Here is an 18,579-nt window from a genome sequence, read left to right as displayed (position 1 = left end):
TATAATATAGAACTAAACCATTGTTGTATGTAAAGTAAATAAAGTTTTTCAAATGTTTAAAAAGTTTCATTTAAAATTAAATTAAAATGCAGAGCCCCCCAGACCGGTGGCCAGGACCCGGGCAGTGTGAGTGCCACTGAAAATCAGCTCGCGTGCCGCCTTTGGCATGCGTGCCAGGGGTTGCCTATCCCTGGTCTATCATAACATCTCAAGAGCCTTATAAAACAAACCAAGGCCCAAATTCAAGTCAAGATGGACCAAAACAAAAACCCCAGACCCAACATGCAAGTGAATGGGGATAGGAATGAACCGTGAAACAGACTACATTCATCTTTGGTTCCTCTCTCTTCCTTTCATTACCCATTGTAATATTCTGTCTGTCTTTATCTTTTCTAGAAAACAAGGAGGGAGACGAATGTGTGGCAGCCGACACTTGGAAATGAACTGGAGACCTCTAGAACTGAATATATTAGCTCAAGCTGTTAGAGACTCGAGAACCAGGCACTCTGGGATGTAAGATTCACATCTGTGAAACAGGACCAGCGGGGAGATGTCTAACATGCTGACCAGTGGGTTACACATATACTCCTGGGCAAAAACTACTGATGGCTGCTGGATGCTGCTATTGCTCATTGGCAGAGCCAGCTTGGACAATCCCTGCAGGAAGCACAAGTGCAGCAAGTTTGCAAATGGGACTCAGAAGTTAGCCCGAGGCACAAAACCCTGGATTGAAATAAGCAGCCAACAACACCTCTGGAAAAGGGCTTAGCTATAAGGAAGCTCTGGTTCAGAGCTGGCTATTAGGTTATTGTGGGCCACATTCTTGATGCTGTTTATAGTTATTTAGAGTAACACCTTTGCTGTGTGTCTTTCTTTGGGATATTTTTCGGTCCTTTCTTTCACCAACGTAGGGAGGAAACATAAATTCTATTTCTTGTACCTCATTGGGAGGGGAGCACTTTTTTTCTTTATAAGCCAGCCCAGCCGCTTGGTCTCTGTGCCAGGTCAAAGCCAAAATGTTTGCACCTGGGACACTTGTTACATTGAGGACTGAACTGGGAAGCTGTGGAGCTCAAGGCATGAGCTGTTGTGGGAGTCTTCCATTGACCTGCTGTATGACCTTGGGCACCCTTTGTCCTGTCTATTTAGATTGTAAGTCTTTGGAGGCCAGGACTCACCATGTGTCTGGGCAGCACCCAGCACAATGGGACCGGGCTCTCAGCATCGTTACTGTAAGACAAATAATACTCTCCTGCTCAACTGCCCCCAGATCCCTACAGAAAACAGCCCCCTTCCTGGTCCAAACACTTGTCTAGAGTTCATGTTCATTCTCTGCTTCTCTCCGCAGTATCCCCATGGCTGGACAAAGATCAGGGGGCGGGGGAGACTCTCTCTCAGCAGCCTGTGAGTCAGAAAGTCCATTAGAGTCCCCATGTCAGAAATCCATACTTGATTATATCACAACACGTGAAACCGAGAAAAATGACAGCCCCATTTAAAGCTGCCATATTTGGTTACGTGTGATAGGAAAGACACACAGCCCGGTGGTCGGATGGGGGCGGGCGGAGGAAGGATTTGGAACTGAGGTTAAACAGAAAATAAAAGACAATGTCATTAAGCTGTGGGTGGGGGGAGCTGAGATGTGGAGCCAACTCCTCGGCAGGACATTTATTTGTAGTTATTTGTTAGGAACTCTCTGATTGGAGCCGTGGATTAACATACGTCAGCTGCAGTTCTCCGTGTGCGAGGAATGGGAAAGGAGAAGAGCAGGTGGGGATCTGGAGTTGCCTTCGTCTGCTCTGCAAACGGAATCCTTGAAGGAAAACTACAACGATTAGCTATCATGCCTTCCCCCGCTAAATAAATATTTACTGGTTTAATTCGTTAATTGCCACACTGCTCTTATGCACTACCTTCCTGCAAAGTGGGAAACCCTACCCACTCCGAGGAGGCGGGAGAGGGACCTAATGCAGGGCACCTGGGGTGACTCTGCTGCTGCTTGAGCAGTGGTGCTGCGGTGGAGAGGGTTTGTGGCGGCTGAAGCTACGGAATCCATCTCTGGGGGTTGAGGGTGCTCCCTGCACAGCAGGGTTTGGAAGGATAGCGAGTGGGGGGGGAAGAGGTATGCGGATGGGATCTGCTGCTAAACAGATCCACCAGTGATTGCTCACCACTTCCCCCAGGCAGCTGTGGCACAGGAAATACTGCAACCGCGGTGGTTCACCATTGAGTGGTGTTTGTGCAGGGTGTCTGTTGAAGACAGACAGCTGGTCTGATTAAGCGTGACAATTCCTATGTGCTGATGCTGGCTATTCTGTGCACTGATGCTTGATGAGATAGCTGAGGATTTAGCCCTGAGTAACAGACCCACGGCACAACAATATTTGCAAAACACTTCTTAGACCTGCAGCAGTTTCAAATGTTCGTCTAGATTCAGGGGCAGCAACAGTTAACGCCGCACCCTTAGAGGGCGTTACCTCCCCAAAGCCCTGCACTAATATCCTTGCCACTGTTAGGATATAGATATTCAGGCCTGTCTGCAAAGGCTTATACTTTAAGAATTGAGGTGCATTCTTATCACTTAGGTAGTTATAGAGGTATAGAAGAAAGAATAAAAAATCACTGTCTGTCTGTGTAAGGGCCTTCTCTTACTGTGACAGTCTGAGGCCTGGTTCTTTGGCTAAGCAGCAGAGGCAGCCATAAACTGGGAAGCTTATGGTCACATCCTCACATTCCAAACTAGTCACATTGAAATAAGGTGCTATGGCTGTTAGGAATACAATCCTGTCCTGATATTCCATCACCTCCAGAGAAAGGGAAGAGCCTAGAAGATGTAAAAGGAAACTTAGTTGATAGCATCCTGTCTGGCAAGAACTCACTTATCAATAGCTGGGATGTGAAATCCTCATTTCTGTATTTTTCTATCACTGTAGTCTCCACTTCCCTATTGTTTGTCTGTATAATCTCTGTCTGGTTCTGTGATTGTTTCTGTCTGCTGTATAATTAATTTTGTTGGGTGTAAACCAATTAAGGTGGTGGGATATAAATAACCATGTTACAGTATGTTAGGAGCGGTTAGTTAAATTTCAGTAAAATGATTGGTTAAGGTATAGCTAAGCAGAACTCAAGTTTTACTATATAGTCTTCAGTCAATCAGGAAGTAAGTGGGGGCAGGGAATGGGAACAGGGACTGGGGATGGGGGAATTGGGATCATGTTTTGCTAAAGGGGGAAATGGGAACGGGATAGGAACAGAAACAGGGACACAGGCAAGGCTCTGTGGTGTCAGAGCTGGGAAGGGGGACACTAAAGAAGGAAACTGGAATCATACTCGCTGGAAGTTCACCCCAATAAACATTGAATTGTTTGCGCCTTTGGACTTCGGGTATTGTTGCTCTCTGTTCATGTGAGAAGGACCCGGGAAGTGAGAGGGTGAAGGAATAAGCCCCCTAACAGCCACTTCCCTGCATGACAGGTAAGTAAGGCTTGTGTTTGGGGTGAGGGAAGTTGCCCAAGGTCACAGAGTAAGTCAGAAGCAAAGCATGCTCAATACTCAATTCCCCTCCCTTTAAACGTGTGTGAGAAAGAGAAAGAGAAAAGAAAAACCCCACCAGAACCCAAGCAGGTTGAAATTCTCAGAAACACATCTGGGACATGGAGGGAGCTGGAGTTGCAGAAAGCATGCATTGCAAGGCAGGAATATTTACATGCATTTGATCTTGGAAAGCATGAAAGGGTCTGATCCTGTTTGATCAGTTAACTCATTGATCCTTCATTCTGCACGTACCAGAGGAAATGGAATTTTAACTAGATTTTAATTACTTGTTTGTTCTTGGCAGGAGACAACCCGGCACACAGATATGTATGTGCGAGTTTGTTTACGTTCGTGTCAGATGCTGCATCTTTAACAGCCTTGTGTATTGAGACAGGGCGAGGGGAGGGATAGAAGAGGCTTTAATTGTTTTATCTTGTTGTTGTTGTTCAGCTGATGGGTAATCAAGACTGTATTTCTTATTGCCTACAAAGCCATACAAAGCACATATCAAAACACCGACTAGGTATATTACAGCATCTCGTTATGAACAACCTCAATGCCACAGTCTCCTCGGTTACCCCTGGGAAGCTCAACTGACTTCATGTGGCTCACATAGGCATTCACTGGCAAAACTTGGAGGTCTGCCTGTCCTACAAGTCACTTCACTTGGCTGTGCCTTAGTTTCCCAGCTATCATATGGCAATAATATCTGCCCACGTTTATAAGGGCCTTGAGATCTAAGGATGAAAAAGCATGATACCAAGTAATATTACTTTGCATCTTGTCCAAAACACAACCCCACCCGGCAGCACTGTTTCTTGGGGCACTGGATCAGTACAGACATAGAGCCATCTGAATCACTAACACCTCCTCTGACACCCTAGATGTTCCTCTATTGAGGGCCAGATTCAATCACACTGACTCATACTGAGCTATACCTTACGCTCTGAGTAGTTTCACTGAAATCAATGGGACCACTTGAGAAATAAAATACAAACTTACTCCACAAGTGAGTAAGGGTGACAGGATCAGGCCCCTAGTTTATAATACCACTTTATACACCTCTACCCCGATATAACACTGTCCTCGGGAGCCAAAAAAATCTTACCATGTTGTAGGTGAAACTGCGTTATATCGAACGTGCTTTGATCTGCGGGAGTGCGCAGCCCCCTCCCCGGAGCACTGCTGTACCACGTTATATCCAAATTCGCGTTATATCGGGGTAGAGGTGTACTTTAGATAAGCAAACTCTAGAGGTCTCCCATCCAAATACTAACCAGGCCCAATCCTGCTTGTCGTCAGAAACACCTTGAAATGATGCCGGAAAGTAGCACGGCTGGTTAGCAATAAGCTGCAGTGTTTGTAATGGTAGTGCACCTGCTGCATTCGAAACCTGCTCCAGAGCCTACAGAACTAAATGGGAACCTTTCCACTGACTTCATGGACTTTGGATGAGCCTCTTAGGGTACACCTACATTGCAATGACAGAGCCGCAGCATGGCTGCCGCTGGGCTGGGCAGCTGACTCAGGCTGCAGGGCTAAATATTGCAGGTAGACATTCAAGCTCAGATTGGAACCCGGGCTCCGAAACCCCGCAAGGGGGATGGGATTTGGAGCCTGGGCGCCAAACCTCTACTGTGCTATTTTTAGCCCCGCGGCCCAAGCCCCTCGAGCCCAAGTCGGCCGACCCAGGCACCAAGACTCGGTGCCAGAGGGGCTGGGGTGATTGCAGTGTAGACATACCCTTTGAGTCGGGTAGGGGCAGATTGTGCAGTCCTTTGTGCGCTGAGCTCCCCCTGGAACCAGTGAGAGCTCCATGGGGGATTTGGCACTGGGAGTCTGAATGGCAGTGTCTCTACACCGAACCCATGCAGCTGAAACAGGGTGTCGGGGGGAGGGTCCAGCACATTTGTGTTTAAATAAGAAACCAAAATATTCATCTGAGTCATTCATTATTCCCCAATAACTGTGTGTGTTTGCATGCAAATAACTAATGACATACACGGTTATAAAATAAGTCTCTTACCATATGAACTCGGTAGAGAATGCTAATTCCCAAAGTCATGAAAGGTTTAGAGAAATCAATCACCTTCTCCCGTTCAGCCGTGATGGTCAGGCCAGCCACTGCCAAATCGGCTTTCTAAAGAGGAAGGAATGCAGAGAAGATCAACAGCCCGCCCCAAAGGCTGGAGCCCAGGTGGGCAGAGAAACCACACCCCTGGCAGAAGGATCTCCAGCCCCAAAGGACTCATCCCCACAGAGTCAGCAAAACCTACGGCCAGAGAGACCAACCTATTCACTAGGAGGGAAATCCTGGCCTTGTTGAAGTCAATGAGAGTTCTGCCATTGACGTCAATGAGACAGGATGTTTCCCTCCTGGGTGTAACTTCACCTTGAGCAGAGGACTTCGGGTAAGGCCTAGGCCCCACTTAGACAGAGCCTAGGCCTTGTGCAGGGAATCTGCATGGGTTAAATTTCACCCCACGTCACTGCAGAGTGTGTTGCTGTCCAGGAGCAGTCAGTGCTCTACCAGCCTCACCAAGCCTTAGGCCAAGCTCAGAACAAAGACCAATTCTCCCTTTTTCAAGATCAGGGCTCTGAGACATTCACCTCCCAGGCTCTCCCCCTCTTCCTGACCATAGTAAGCAGGGGCACAGGGAGTTCCGAGATGCTCTTACCTCAATTTATCCATCTGCAAAATACTACTCTACTCCCTGGCTCTATAGACCATGGATGTCCTTGGCTGGTCTCACAATTCCCTCCCCGCTACCTGTGGGCATATTTTTCCCTTTGATGGTCATTCACATTCAGAGCTCTGAGATCTTGCTCAGTGTTATCGCTCCATCTTCTCCATGGTCGACCATGAGGTCAGACACCATAAGGATGTCCTTCCATGAGACACTTAGCTAGTCTGTTGTCCATCATTCTAACCACATACCCAGGCCATTTTGAGATACTTGGATGAAAACAGCTGTAGAACCACTGAGTGTTGTAATGGTTTGAAGAGGAGACAAGCCCGACCCCACAAGACATGTCCTCCTCTTTCCAAACAGGATTCTTGTTACTTACAGAGTGCCACAGGAGGGAGCTCACAGTTTAAACAAGATCATTAGAGATGCCTCCCAAGCCACAAAGTCTGCAGTACTGCCAACCCCAAGAGTTTAAAAATCATGAGTCAGGCATGAAAACAAAAACAAAACAAAACATGAGATTGGCTTAAAAATCACGAGATAAAAAAATAATAGTTTCTTTGCATTGACCTTCTAGGTTTTTGAACTTTTAGGTGGTGGCTCAAGTCACATTTTTCAAGCATTTCTCCACCGCAACCCTGCGGGCTAGAAATATACTTTTTAAAACAAATGAAAGCTGAGTGTCTCATGTAATCACTTGACTCCACGAGATGGAGCTTTTTAAACAAACTCGTAAGACTGCCGATAAAATCGCAGGAGTTTGGCACCAGCTCCGAACTCTCCCAATGATCAGAAGAGGTATTTGAATGCAAGCTTTGCATGGGGACAAGGAGCAGGATGACAGATAATGTAAAGGAGGAAAGTGACACTGAGATGAAGGACTTGATGAGAATGACACTGATGTGGATTGTGAGCATCTGAGAGACAGATGGCAGTTTGGATAGAAGTCACAAAACAGCTCTAGTAAATCCTTTTTATACTCTTGGCTCCAGGTGACCCTTTCCATCCGACAGCAATTTTTGAGGTTTCCAGAGTGGAACAAACCTGAAAGCTTTTGAACATTTTTGCAAAAACCAGAAATGGTCAAAATGTCCATTTACAGAGCAAAACTTGAGCTTTTTAATTTGCAAAGGTGTGAGACTATGGTCTAGTGGTTAGGGTGCTGGCCAGTGATGGGGGGGAGATAGCTTCAAGACCCGGCTCGGCCTGAATCAGAGCAGAGTTTTTCATCGCAGATCTCTCTGAATCAAACAGAGCAGGGATTTGAGCCTCACGCTCGCCCATCCCAAGTCAGTGAGCTAACCATCAGGCAATAGAGAGTGAGTGAGTCAATTGGTCCGTCTCTGTTGAAACCGATAGAGCCCCATGAAACATTCCATTTAGTCTTTGCAACCAGTTCTCCTCTTGGGCAGAAACAAAAAGAGAATATCAGCAAGAAAAGAGCCCCAAATAGCACGGGTCAAATATTTTGGGGACAAAAATATTCTGAGGGGGGGGGGGAACTTGCCAACCTTTGTTTTTCTGAAATTGTTTTTGAACCAAATCCTTTTGTTTTTCTCTCTCCCCTGCCCCACTTTTTCATGGACAAAAGGGAAGAAAAAGGCGGGGGGGGGGAAGAGGAGGAGAGGATGAAAGGGAAGGCAGAGAAAGAAGGAAGAGAAAAGGAAATATAAAAAAAAATTGAACTTTTTCAAAACAACATTTCTGAAACCAAAGATTTCCATGACCCCCCCCCACACACAAAAAAACTTGCTCCTTTGGAATGAAGATTATTTCAGGGTTGGTTTGTTTTTTTCAAAAAAGATCTTTATCCTTTTTCAACCTGTGCAAATCCCAAAGGAAGGGTGATGGGCTTGATTCTACACTCACTGAAATCAAGTGACTTCAGGGGGAGTAGGGAAGGGCCCTTTAAAAAGCACTTTGTTCTTGGAGGAAACAGTGCTTTCCTTTATCCAGCACCCGTCAGGCCGAGAGAAGAGAGTTTGCCAAGTTCAATACAACGGTAAAGTGGCAGGTTGAAGAGACACTGGTGGCCATGTCACCAAAGCCACCAAAACACTGGCTGGATCAGCATGGGGGAGTTCTCCTTACTGCTCCCACGCTGGCTCTGCTCTGTGGGGAGTGAATTTCAGCCTCCACAGCTGTCACTACTGCACCTTCCACCACCGCTGAATTCCCAAAGCTTAAAATGAAGTGAGGGATGCTATGAACCTACCCCCCCCCCCCACCAAATGTATTTATTTTTCAGAAGAGGTTTTATATACCTTCATGAGGCAAAGCCAGCCTTCCCCAGCCACCTTTACCCCAGCACAGGTGTGTGGCCATCCCCAGATGCCGGGAAACCAGGACTGTTCTGTTATGTGGGGCAGGATTTGGGGAGGCCACAAAAGGGGGCACACATCTCCTACCGTAGCATGGTCTGTGATTCTGTGGGGTGGAGCGGGGCGGCATGGGGGAGGAGCACAGAGCTGAAAACCAGAAGGGACGAGCAGATCATTTCGTCTGACCTCCTGCACATTCACACGCCCCTCCACATGTCCCACTCAGTTACTCCTGTAGTGAGCCCAGTCACAGCCCTCAGAGACTATTGTGTGCCACAGGCTGAGAATAGGAGGGACCAAGGTACATCAATGCCCGAAGCCCCTGGAATGGCAGGGAATTGAAATATGTGCAGATCATCCTAGCAAGCAACCTGCACTCTATGTTGCAGAGGAAGGCAGAAAAAACACACACACACACGGAAAAAAAGACCCCCTCTCCCCGCCCAGGTCCCTTTCAATCTGACTAGGGAAAATTTCCTTCCTCACCCTGAAAATGGCAATCAGTAAGAACCACCAGCCAAGCACCAGAGAAAGAATTTCTGTTCAGCCTCTGAACACCGGCCCCACTCTCTCCAGTGTCCCATCTCCAGCCAAGGCCATTTCTGGTACTTCAGAGGAAGGAGAAAATAAAACAAATCCAGAAGGCAAGGAAGGGGAATATTTCCTTCCGGACCCCACAGGCAACCAGCCAAAGCCCTGTGCAGAATCTAACGCAGATCCAGCGTGAACAGTAGCTACTGCACCCTCAATACTGTAGTCGCACCTATGGAGCAGCTCCATAGTCGTTTTGTGGCTTGAGAACCCCAGTGAATTGCAGCGCAGTTTGGCTCTCTGGCTTGTGAGATGCAAAGGAGACAACAGTCTACTACTGCTGCCAGCAAATATACTTGGTCTAATATGAACAGAAATGTTTTCATGAAATAAATGAACAATAACAAACAATAAGAACCAAAAACATTTTCTCCCTGTGCACTGAAACAGTGTAGGAAACTGCTAGCTAGAAAAGTTAGAAAATGAAATCAGTAATAAACCAAATGTGAAAATAGTCACCTTAGTTTCACTACTTAAGCTAAATAAAATTAAAACAAGCAAATGAAATAACCCATTAGAAATCAGCAGCAGAATTTGAACTGTCAGCACTGCGACACGGACCTGGGGTTAAAGGAATCTCTCCATCAGCTGGCAGCAGAAGCAGGCTGCTCTCCTTTATGTGGGCCAACCACTAGAGGGCAACACAACACACATTCTCACAAGGTTGTAAAGTGCCATCAATGGGGCAAAGCAAATTAGACTTTAAAAAATATCCATCCAGATTTAATAATCTTGTTATGCAGATAAGTGATTTTAATTTTAAATATGATTTTTATTATTATAGCTCTCTTTAATGGCATCAATTGTTTTTTTTTCATAATAAGGTCTGCACTATTCTCTCTCACATATATGTTTCTGTTATTTGCACGAGGAAGCTGTCCCAGTCATGCAGGTGGGGGAAAAAAACAGCTTGTGTTTGGCATCCCTGAGTTTCACTAGGTTTGCAAGGCAGTCAAGGCACTATAAAGCCTTGCAGGCCTGATAAAATATGCGACTTATTTCTCCACATCCGTGCCCTAGTTGTAATGCACTGTGAGATGGCAAATTTGCATGTGTGCTTCATTCTGCATGCTGCCTGAGCCTGCTGCTGTTGCAGGATTTTCTTAAGAATAACTGGATTAATCATCTTCTGGCAGAAAGGGGCAAAAAAAAATAAATCTTTCCTCCATTCAAAGTTTCTGGGCTAAAGGGCTATCAAATACAGGAGGAGCAGCAGGAGCAAAAACAAAATGTTTGTTTATTGGAGCTCTACTTGATTACCTGCAGGAAGGACAGGGTGGGAAAAGGCTAGCAGAGCAGCAAAAATCTACCCCGGAGTTAGCAGGGTGCACGGGTCGAGAAGGTGACATAGAATTATACAACTGGAAGGGACCTCGAGAGATCATCTAGCCCAGTCCCCTGCACATATGGCAGGACTAATTACACCTCATGTCACATTCTGGGCACATCAGATTTATTGGAGTAACCAGTGCCAGATGTTGTGACTGTTTGGAGGCAGCGATAGATGATGCTTATGAAGTTCAGACTGGAATTAGTCACAGGTCAAGGGGAATTTCTACCTATCCAGCTGTCCACCTAAGGTATTTTTAAAAGGTATCTATCATCATAACCTGGCATGGTGTCTAGATACTCGATTAAACTGGTGTTATATAAATACACCTCTACCCCGATATAACGCGACCCGATATAACACGAATTCGGATATAATGCGGTAAAGCAGCGCTCCAGGGAGGAGGGGCTGCGCACTCCGGTGGATCAAAGCAAGTTCGATATAACGCGATTTCACCTATAATGCGGTAAGATTTTTTGGCTCCCGAGGAGCGTTATATCAGGGTAGAGGTGTACCACCACAATACAAAGACTGGATCTATTGATCTGCATGCCATGGTATCTAAGAAATTCTACCATTCAGGGAAGCCTAAGATAGATCAAATAGGAGATCACCAAAGAGACTGTATCTGAGGTGCTAAATGGAATAGCACTAAGAATGCTCTTGTCCCACATCAATCAACAGGTCAGTTTTCTTAATCCCTTCTCTGGCTGCAGAGCTTCGTGTACAAGGGGGGTATCTTCCCCATCTCAACTCAGCCGTGGGTACCTTTAGCTTTAGCCATGGTTGTGATCGACAATTAGCTGTGTTGGCTGCCGCAACATCTTTTTCCAAAGCACAGCTGCAGCCAGTGCAAAGGATTCTGGGGCACATGTGGAAACTCAAAAGACACCCAGTGCAGATGACTGAGCACAGAAACAGGAACACGCTTTTCCAAGATGCAGTGACACAAGTTGGGAGGGAAGGTTTAGAAGGGAGAATACAGAGGAGCCACTGAGCCAGCATGATGACCTTTCTTGCTGCATAAATGGCTTGGTACTTTAAGGAGGAGGAGGTTTGTGACTCCACCTAATGGTAAGATCAATTCTGCACATGTGCCAGGAACAATTTCTGTGTGGTAGCTGTTGAGCAAAAGATAGGTGGGAGTGAGTGGACTTACTTGTAGGCAGGAGAGCTCAGCAACTAACTATGTGAGGAAAGTAGTACCCCTAAGAAAGAATCATGGTCAGACATGGGGAGAGGCTACATGTTAGTTTCTCCTCTCTCGGGGATGTTGTATCTAAGTCAGATTGTCCTGGCAAGAAGCAAAGCAACCTCTACAATCCTGGAAGACTTTGTTCCAAGATTACCGTGTCTCGGTGTCTCAGTAAATCCTATTTCCTGTACTGTCCATTGAGAAGGCTTATACAAATTTGAAAAGACTGTTTGCCTGAGACTGTGGAGATAGGAGAAACTATTCTTTTTAAAATATCCAGCTTCAGTGATGAAGAAAGAAAAACCTATATAAAGGAATCACAAGTGTCCTTTAATCTGAATATAGGCCCCTTGCACACAAACTCTCAGCATTTTCTTCTCCTGGCCAGGAATTATTTTGAGCATCTAAACTTGCTGACCGAGGGTCAGATCCTCAACTGGTGTAAATTAGCATAGCTCCCCTGATGTTAAAGCACCAGTACAAAGGGGCAGTAAAGTAGCCAGACTTAGCCAGCTGATAAGGTCCCACCCTCAGGGAGCTTTCATCTGATGTGGAGCAGGCATACCCAGCACCAGTTCACTCTTAGCCCTGGCATAAAGGTGAGCAGGAGATGCTGGCAGAGTTTACTGTGCTCCAGCTATCCCCAGCTCACATACTTTCCTTTCACAACCTTTCCAACTGGTAGAACTTAGAGCAGCCCCAGGTTGCTCTAACCTACCCAAGATCTAGTGCAAATCCATCCCTCTCTGTGATGCACAGAGTGGAAACCCTGTGATGCAGAAGACCTGGGCCTTCATTTCTTTATTATTATTGTGCAGTATCTGAGGCTCTCTCACACACACACACTGGGACATCACACAGAGCTACATTCTGACGGCATTAAACTTTGGTGAGCCGTACCCATTTGTACTCTGTGCCTGAATATCATCTGACTAGAGCTTGTGCCTTTTGCCTCAAAATGGCCAAGGGAGATGGGTTTTTTTCCCCGCATGACTCACTGAGGTCAACGTATCTTAGTAACACTAGGAGCTCCCCACTTGAACAGAAGCAGAAGTTATTTTGATTTCATACCGCTACATCTTGGGTAGACAGGCATCTTCCTTCCTTGCTGCTTTTGCGCACTGCCCAAGTTCGAGCCTCGAGTCTCCCCCCTCTCCGCGCAAGTACCATGTGTGTGTCTCATGCTGCCATTGTCTACGCTGTGTCCCAGCTATAAATGTTAAATAAACTCAAAAAAGACAAAGTGCATTATTGTAGCGCAGCCAGATGCTTCCAGAGCAGAAGACTGCTGAAATGAGAACAAAACACTCGCTGGATCAGAGGATCCCCTGGTGGACTGGTGTTTGAAATGAAATGTATGACCTGCCTTCACTAAAGCTGCCATTAAGCATTAATGCTGTCTGCGTTTTGAACACACATATGGAAACGCACTCGCGCTGCAGCTGGGAACGTTATTATCTGGTGAGGCTGAGCCTTGATTCTGAGCTGTTACACTATTAAACAGCCTGAAGAAGTAAAACAGTGGGATTTTCCATCCAGAGGACCCGGCTCTCTCTTCCGGTACCTCCCTCACTGCAAAGGCAAACGTGGCTCATCCTGACACTAAAGGTGATAGATGGCACGTGATGTCAGTCGACAGTTTGGTAAGAAAGGAACTCATGCCAGTTCCCCATGGCCCTTAGGACGGCCTGGGAGATGATCCCTGCCCTGGCCCTTAATAATAGCAATGCCTGTTTTTTATAGAGCATTTCTCATCACTAGATCTCAAAGCACATTAGATCCTCACAACACACCTGTGAAGCAGGGGAGCATAATTATCCTAATTTTATAGATGGAGAACTCAGGCACAGAGCGACTAAGTGAGGTGCAAGGTCCAAAGCCATGCAGGAAGTCCCTGGTGGAGCAGGGAAATGAACCGGGGTCTCCCACAGCCTAAGCCCATGCCCTAATCACTGGACACAAACCTACCTCCCTTCAACTTCTCACCTGCTTCCTGCCAAGCTGGTGAAACAAAACTCAGTGAAAACCCCGAAGACTTGGTGGTTTTGGGCAGATGATTTTGTGTGACTTCACCCACTGGTGACACACACCTGGTTGACAGGTCTGGAAACGCCGGGTTTTCCAAAGCACTTTAGGAGAGAGAGTCTTGGACTTCCAATGAGATCTCTGCTCCTAAATCCCTTAAAAGCATCTGAAAAATCCAGTCGTTTTATCCACAGAAACAGGGACATGACGATCAATGTCAGCACAAGCTTCGTCCTGCAGTGCCCACTCATGTGCTTCGCCCCTGGACCATGTCTGAGATAGAAAAGGGTGCTTCAATCTTCTTGACTCATTCAGTTCTTAAGACTGTCAACTAAGGGCCAATTAGTGCCATCACATGGCAACTACCTTCAGTCACTATGGAAACAGGCTTGATTCCAGCCGAAGACCTAGATGATCTAGAGGCAGAAGTCTCCATGGTTCATCAGCCATCAAGTCCATCAAAGGGGAGAATTTTCATTCTGGTTTGCCTAAGGGTGATGCCTAATAAAGCAGGATACCACAGCAATTGAGGGAGCAGCTGCATGTGTGCGATATTTTTACACCCCATGCTAGGGGTGGGAGAACCAATCTGGACAAAAACAGCGTTGCCAAATCATTAGCCTCCTCTACAACTGAACCTGAAACTCTCAACGGCAAAGGGTCCTGATCTGCTAGTGGGTAATGCCTCACAAAGCACTTGGCCCAGTCTCCCCACCCCAGCCTGCCTCAGCTGCTCCAAGTGGACACTTCTTCCTCCAGCTCCCACGTGAGGCATCCTGCCAGGACCAACAGCTGGCAGAAATCAGCTGTGCCGTGCTCCTGTGCTTTCTCTGCTCTTATGGCCCAAGGATCCCACCTGTATCCCCCTCCCCCAGGCCTTTCTAAAGAGTCTCAAATCTTTGGCTAATATTCCCCACCTTCCTATGGGTTTTTTGATGCCTCTGAACTACCAGGTCCTGGCTGCAAGGGGAGGGGATCTGAAATACCCTACGACATAACCAATCTGGCAAAACTCCTAGTAGCTGGGGTGGCACCCTGCCTCTTTCACCTGCTTTGTGCCATCCAAACTGTTTGCCAAGTCTAGCATTTTTGGGGGACGGTTATTTCTCGCTGCCTTTATTCCCCTTCACCTAATCCCACCAAATATATTGAGGCTTGATCGATACTTAAAACTGATACAGGCATTGCTATGTCAGCCGGGGGGTGAAAAAAACACACACCCTAGTGACAAAGCTATGCCAACAGCCCTTCCACCCCAGCGTAGATACAGCTGTGCCAATGGAAAAGAGCTGCTTTGGACACAGCTAATGTCACCCAGGGAGGTGGTGTTCTTATTCTTTCCATTGGCCTACGCTACGTCTACACTGGAGCAATGTCGGCGCAGGCTCTCTAGTGTAGACACAGCTTTACATTCCGCACTGTCTGCAATGCAGCTGGGCTCTCTGTAGGCTCACAAGGCTGGACAAGGAGTTTTTAATAGCAGAGTTTGTCCAGCTGAGAGCCTGCTCACCTGGCCAGTGGTTAGAGTGTGCTCAGCATTGCAAGGGAACGTGTGATGCTCCGACCGACCAGACCAAATCTGCCGAATTGCACCGTGGGTGTGGCTGGTCTGTATGGATCCACGTACTGATTGTTTACACTCCAGCTGCCCTCTGCGTTTGACAGTAGCCTGTTGGGACCTGCTGCAGCTCCCATTGTAGTCAAAGGGAACAGCAGAATCGGGCCCTAGAACTTGATATTGTTACATGCATTTGAAGCGAGGGACTATTTAAAGTCCCTCCGAGCTGCTGTTTCTAAGGGGGGGGGTGTGAATCGCCGGCTTGTGAACGGCAATAGACTGAAAGCCCCAGGGGCTGAAGTCTGCTTCAGCCACAGCACAGACATCAGTAGCAGGACAAGCTTCTCCCCCCCAGCCCCGCCTCCAGCAGTGTCTCTCAACCCCAATGCTGCGTCACCACCTCCAGGAATGGAAGCAAAATCCAGAGTCTGTGGCCTCCAGGGCCGGCTCCAGGCACCAGCGTAGGAAGCAGGTGCTTGAGGCGGCCAATTCAAAGGGGCGGCACATCCAGGTCTTTGGCGGCAGTTCTGCTGCAGGTCCCTCATTCCCTCTCTTCCTCTTTGAACTGCCACCAAATTGCCGCCGAAGAGGAAGAGAGGGAGGACTCGCCGCTGAACTGCCACCGAAGAAGCGGCACAGTTTAGCTGCTGCCGAAGTGCCGCTGCTCGTCTTTTTTTTTTTTTTTTGCTGCTTGGGGCGGCAGCCCTGGTGGCCCCTTCAGTCCTTGGCAGCAGCAAGGGTGAAGAACTGTGGGATGTGGATGCTTATCCACTGGGAACAGCAAGACGACAATTTCACGCAGAGCACCGAACAGCCACTAGCGGGGATAGCGCTCGCTTCCAAGGTGGGCTGGATTCAAACAGTGGCCTAGCAGTGAAACACTCCACATTCCCTTAACAATCCTCTAAGCCCTTCAGTCTCACCTGGGCCTACGAGGTGTCAAGTGCTCTCAGGGTCCATTGAAGTCAATGAGAGTTGAGGGTGCCCTACACCAAAAGTCTGCTTGGGCCTAATTTCAGAGCACGCCGTAAACCTAAGGGGCCGCAGTTGGGTCCCGCTGGGTTGGTGTGGTCAGCATGCTTTGTGATGGGAGACTGGCTGATCCAAACCAAGCCTGAGTGTGTCCTGTGCGGATTGCACCCGATCGGAGCCTGACACTTGCACTCAGGTCCTGTCAAGTTTGGGTCTGATTGCAAGGATCTACCCCATCCTTCCAAGGAGGTGTTCAGGACCCGGCACGGTGAGCAGCCAGGTTGGCTGGAAGTGAACTATCCTAGGGGGTCTGGTCCTATTTAAAGCAGCACTGATGCTTTCTGCCTACCTGCCGTCTGGGCTCTATTGTGGATTCAGAGCAAAGACCAGAAGCAGCTCAGTGCGACTCGAGGAGAGTTCTGCAGGATGTAACGCAGGGCAATTAAAGACACCTCTGTTGGAATTCTGACAGAATTAGTCACACGGAGTCCATGGCTCACGTGGCAAACTCTTCCTTAGACGGTGACACTGCCTTTGCTTATCCTCTTTAGCTCTTCTTTCCACCCCCTCAACCTATTTGTCTTATGTGGCTTTAACGTGAGTCAGATCCGCCAATGCAGTATCACGCGAATGTGCTCTCTACACCCCCCATCCCTCCGCCCTGCTTTTCCAACTGAACCCAACACCCTACGGTACTGCGACGTAAAGAACAAACTGCTACCCCGTGGAGGGGAGAATGCGGGTCGTTTGTCCCACCTGCCAGCAGCACTTCACCTGGTTTTCAAAGAGTTTCCTCTCCCCTCTCCACTTTTAAGCAAAATTCATGCTGGTGAAAGACTAGACCTGGGAGACCGACATCCTCTCTTTAGCCACAAAACAGGTACCTCCAATACACCAATGAACATGAGCCTTCATCTAGAGGGGAATTCCATTCAATTTTTGGCCTGTCTGCCGAGGTGCCCATTGTGGTGATAGACACACTTCTGACTAGGAAATGGACTGATACTCCAGGCAATCATCAAGTGGTAAGAACTTGGATTGCTGCTGACCATAGCTGGAGTCAACCCCGTGACCTTGAAGGGAAAAGCTCCATCGGCTGGCAGCAGTCCTGCCAGGCCACCCATTCCCAAATGGTTTTGATCACAACAGAATCGACTGCATTTGTCCCTTTCACACTCAAGGCATCTTAGTGCCCTTGGTGCTGCAGGGCCAGCCTTGTGTTGGAGTACCAGCTGCGGAGCTTGAGCTGATAGCCTTGTGTTTTCACCTACCGCCCTCCACTGCACCCTCCTCTCTAAGCAGGGCCTGTCTCCCTGTCAGTGGGAGTCTGAACCCCTAGGGAAGTCAGCATGAGCTTTATAAGCTCCACAGTAGTCTGATTGTCCCACCTTGTTGGAATGCATTATCATTTTTCTTATGTTGCTGTGGTCCATTGAGACCCCCGAGAATAGCGTGGAAGCACCCAGAGGACCAGGCCTCCATCGTCCTGGGTGCTGCACACCCCCATAGGAAGATACTATCCCGGCCCATCACAACTAACCCTAAGAGTTGTTCTTGTACCCACGTGTAGACGTGCGGACTCACCCCTGCGGCGCCTCCTCCTGGTCGTCCTAGGAATTAGCTCACTGCCAGCCAGGAGCGCCCTCTGCAGGCCGGTGATCTGCCTGTCCTCTTGGCCCCCGTGTCCCTCCCTGGACCCCAGTCCCCTTTTAACTGGGGTGCTGCCCCCGGCAGTCCCCCACCAATCTGGGTATCCCCTCCCTGGGGAACCCCCAACCCACTATCCCCACTTTGCCTCAGTTTTGGCTACTGCCCAGTCTCCATCTAGCCCCCGTTCACTGGGGCAGACTGTGGTATCAGCCATTCATGGGGTTTGGACCTGCTGCCTTTGCCTACCCCTGGGCTGCCCCCTGCAACCCCCAGTACCTCTTGGCCTTATGCTAGGCTGCAGCCTGGGGTTTTCCAGGCAGGAGCTCCCCAGCTCCTCTGCCTTTCCCCAGCCCTGCTTCACTCAGGTACCCTGTGTCTAGCTCCCTGCAGCCAGGCCCATCTCCCTCTACAGCCAGAGGGAGACTGTTTGCTCCTGGCTTCCCTGGCCTTTTTATACAGGCCAGCTGTGGCCTGATTAGGGTGTGGCCCAGCTGCGGCCACTTCCCCAATCAGCCCAGCTTTTAGAGCTGCAGCTTTCAAGCCCTCCCACGCCACTTTTTAAACCCCTCAGGGCAAGAGCAGGTATCCAACCCATTACACCACAACCAGGCACTTTCGAGAGATGATTGAAATGATGCCTACGTTGGGTGCACAGCTAGTCTGCCAGGGAACATGCTCATACGGTTGTTACCTTGTCCTCCCTCTCTAGCAGT

General features: G+C 48.2%; 1 protein-coding gene and 1 long non-coding RNA gene across 5 annotated transcripts in view; one reads left to right on the top strand and one right to left on the bottom strand.

Moving 5' to 3' along the window:
• LOC123354895 overlaps positions 1-2,709 on the top strand; it is a 37,226-nt gene extending 34,517 nt beyond the window's left edge. For both annotated transcript variants that reach the window (XR_006574949.1, XR_006574948.1), the window contains exon 3: positions 397-2,709. This is a non-coding gene — a long non-coding RNA (uncharacterized LOC123354895). The remainder of the gene's footprint in view (positions 1-396) is intronic.
• Positions 1-18,579, bottom strand: part of GRIK4 (glutamate ionotropic receptor kainate type subunit 4) — a 305,039-nt gene that overhangs the window by 19,352 nt on the left and 267,108 nt on the right. For all 3 annotated transcript variants that reach the window (XM_044997260.1, XM_044997261.1, XR_006574932.1), the window contains exon 13: positions 5,561-5,674. In XM_044997260.1, the coding sequence (XP_044853195.1) occupies positions 5,561-5,674 (114 nt within the window). The remainder of the gene's footprint in view (positions 1-5,560; positions 5,675-18,579) is intronic.

The sequence above is a fragment of the Mauremys mutica genome, chromosome 22 (genome assembly GCF_020497125.1).
Source record: "Mauremys mutica isolate MM-2020 ecotype Southern chromosome 22, ASM2049712v1, whole genome shotgun sequence".
Taxonomy (NCBI): Eukaryota; Metazoa; Chordata; order Testudines; family Geoemydidae; genus Mauremys; species Mauremys mutica.
Note: the sequence above shows the minus strand (reverse complement) of the source record. Positions and strands in the feature narration are given on the sequence as shown.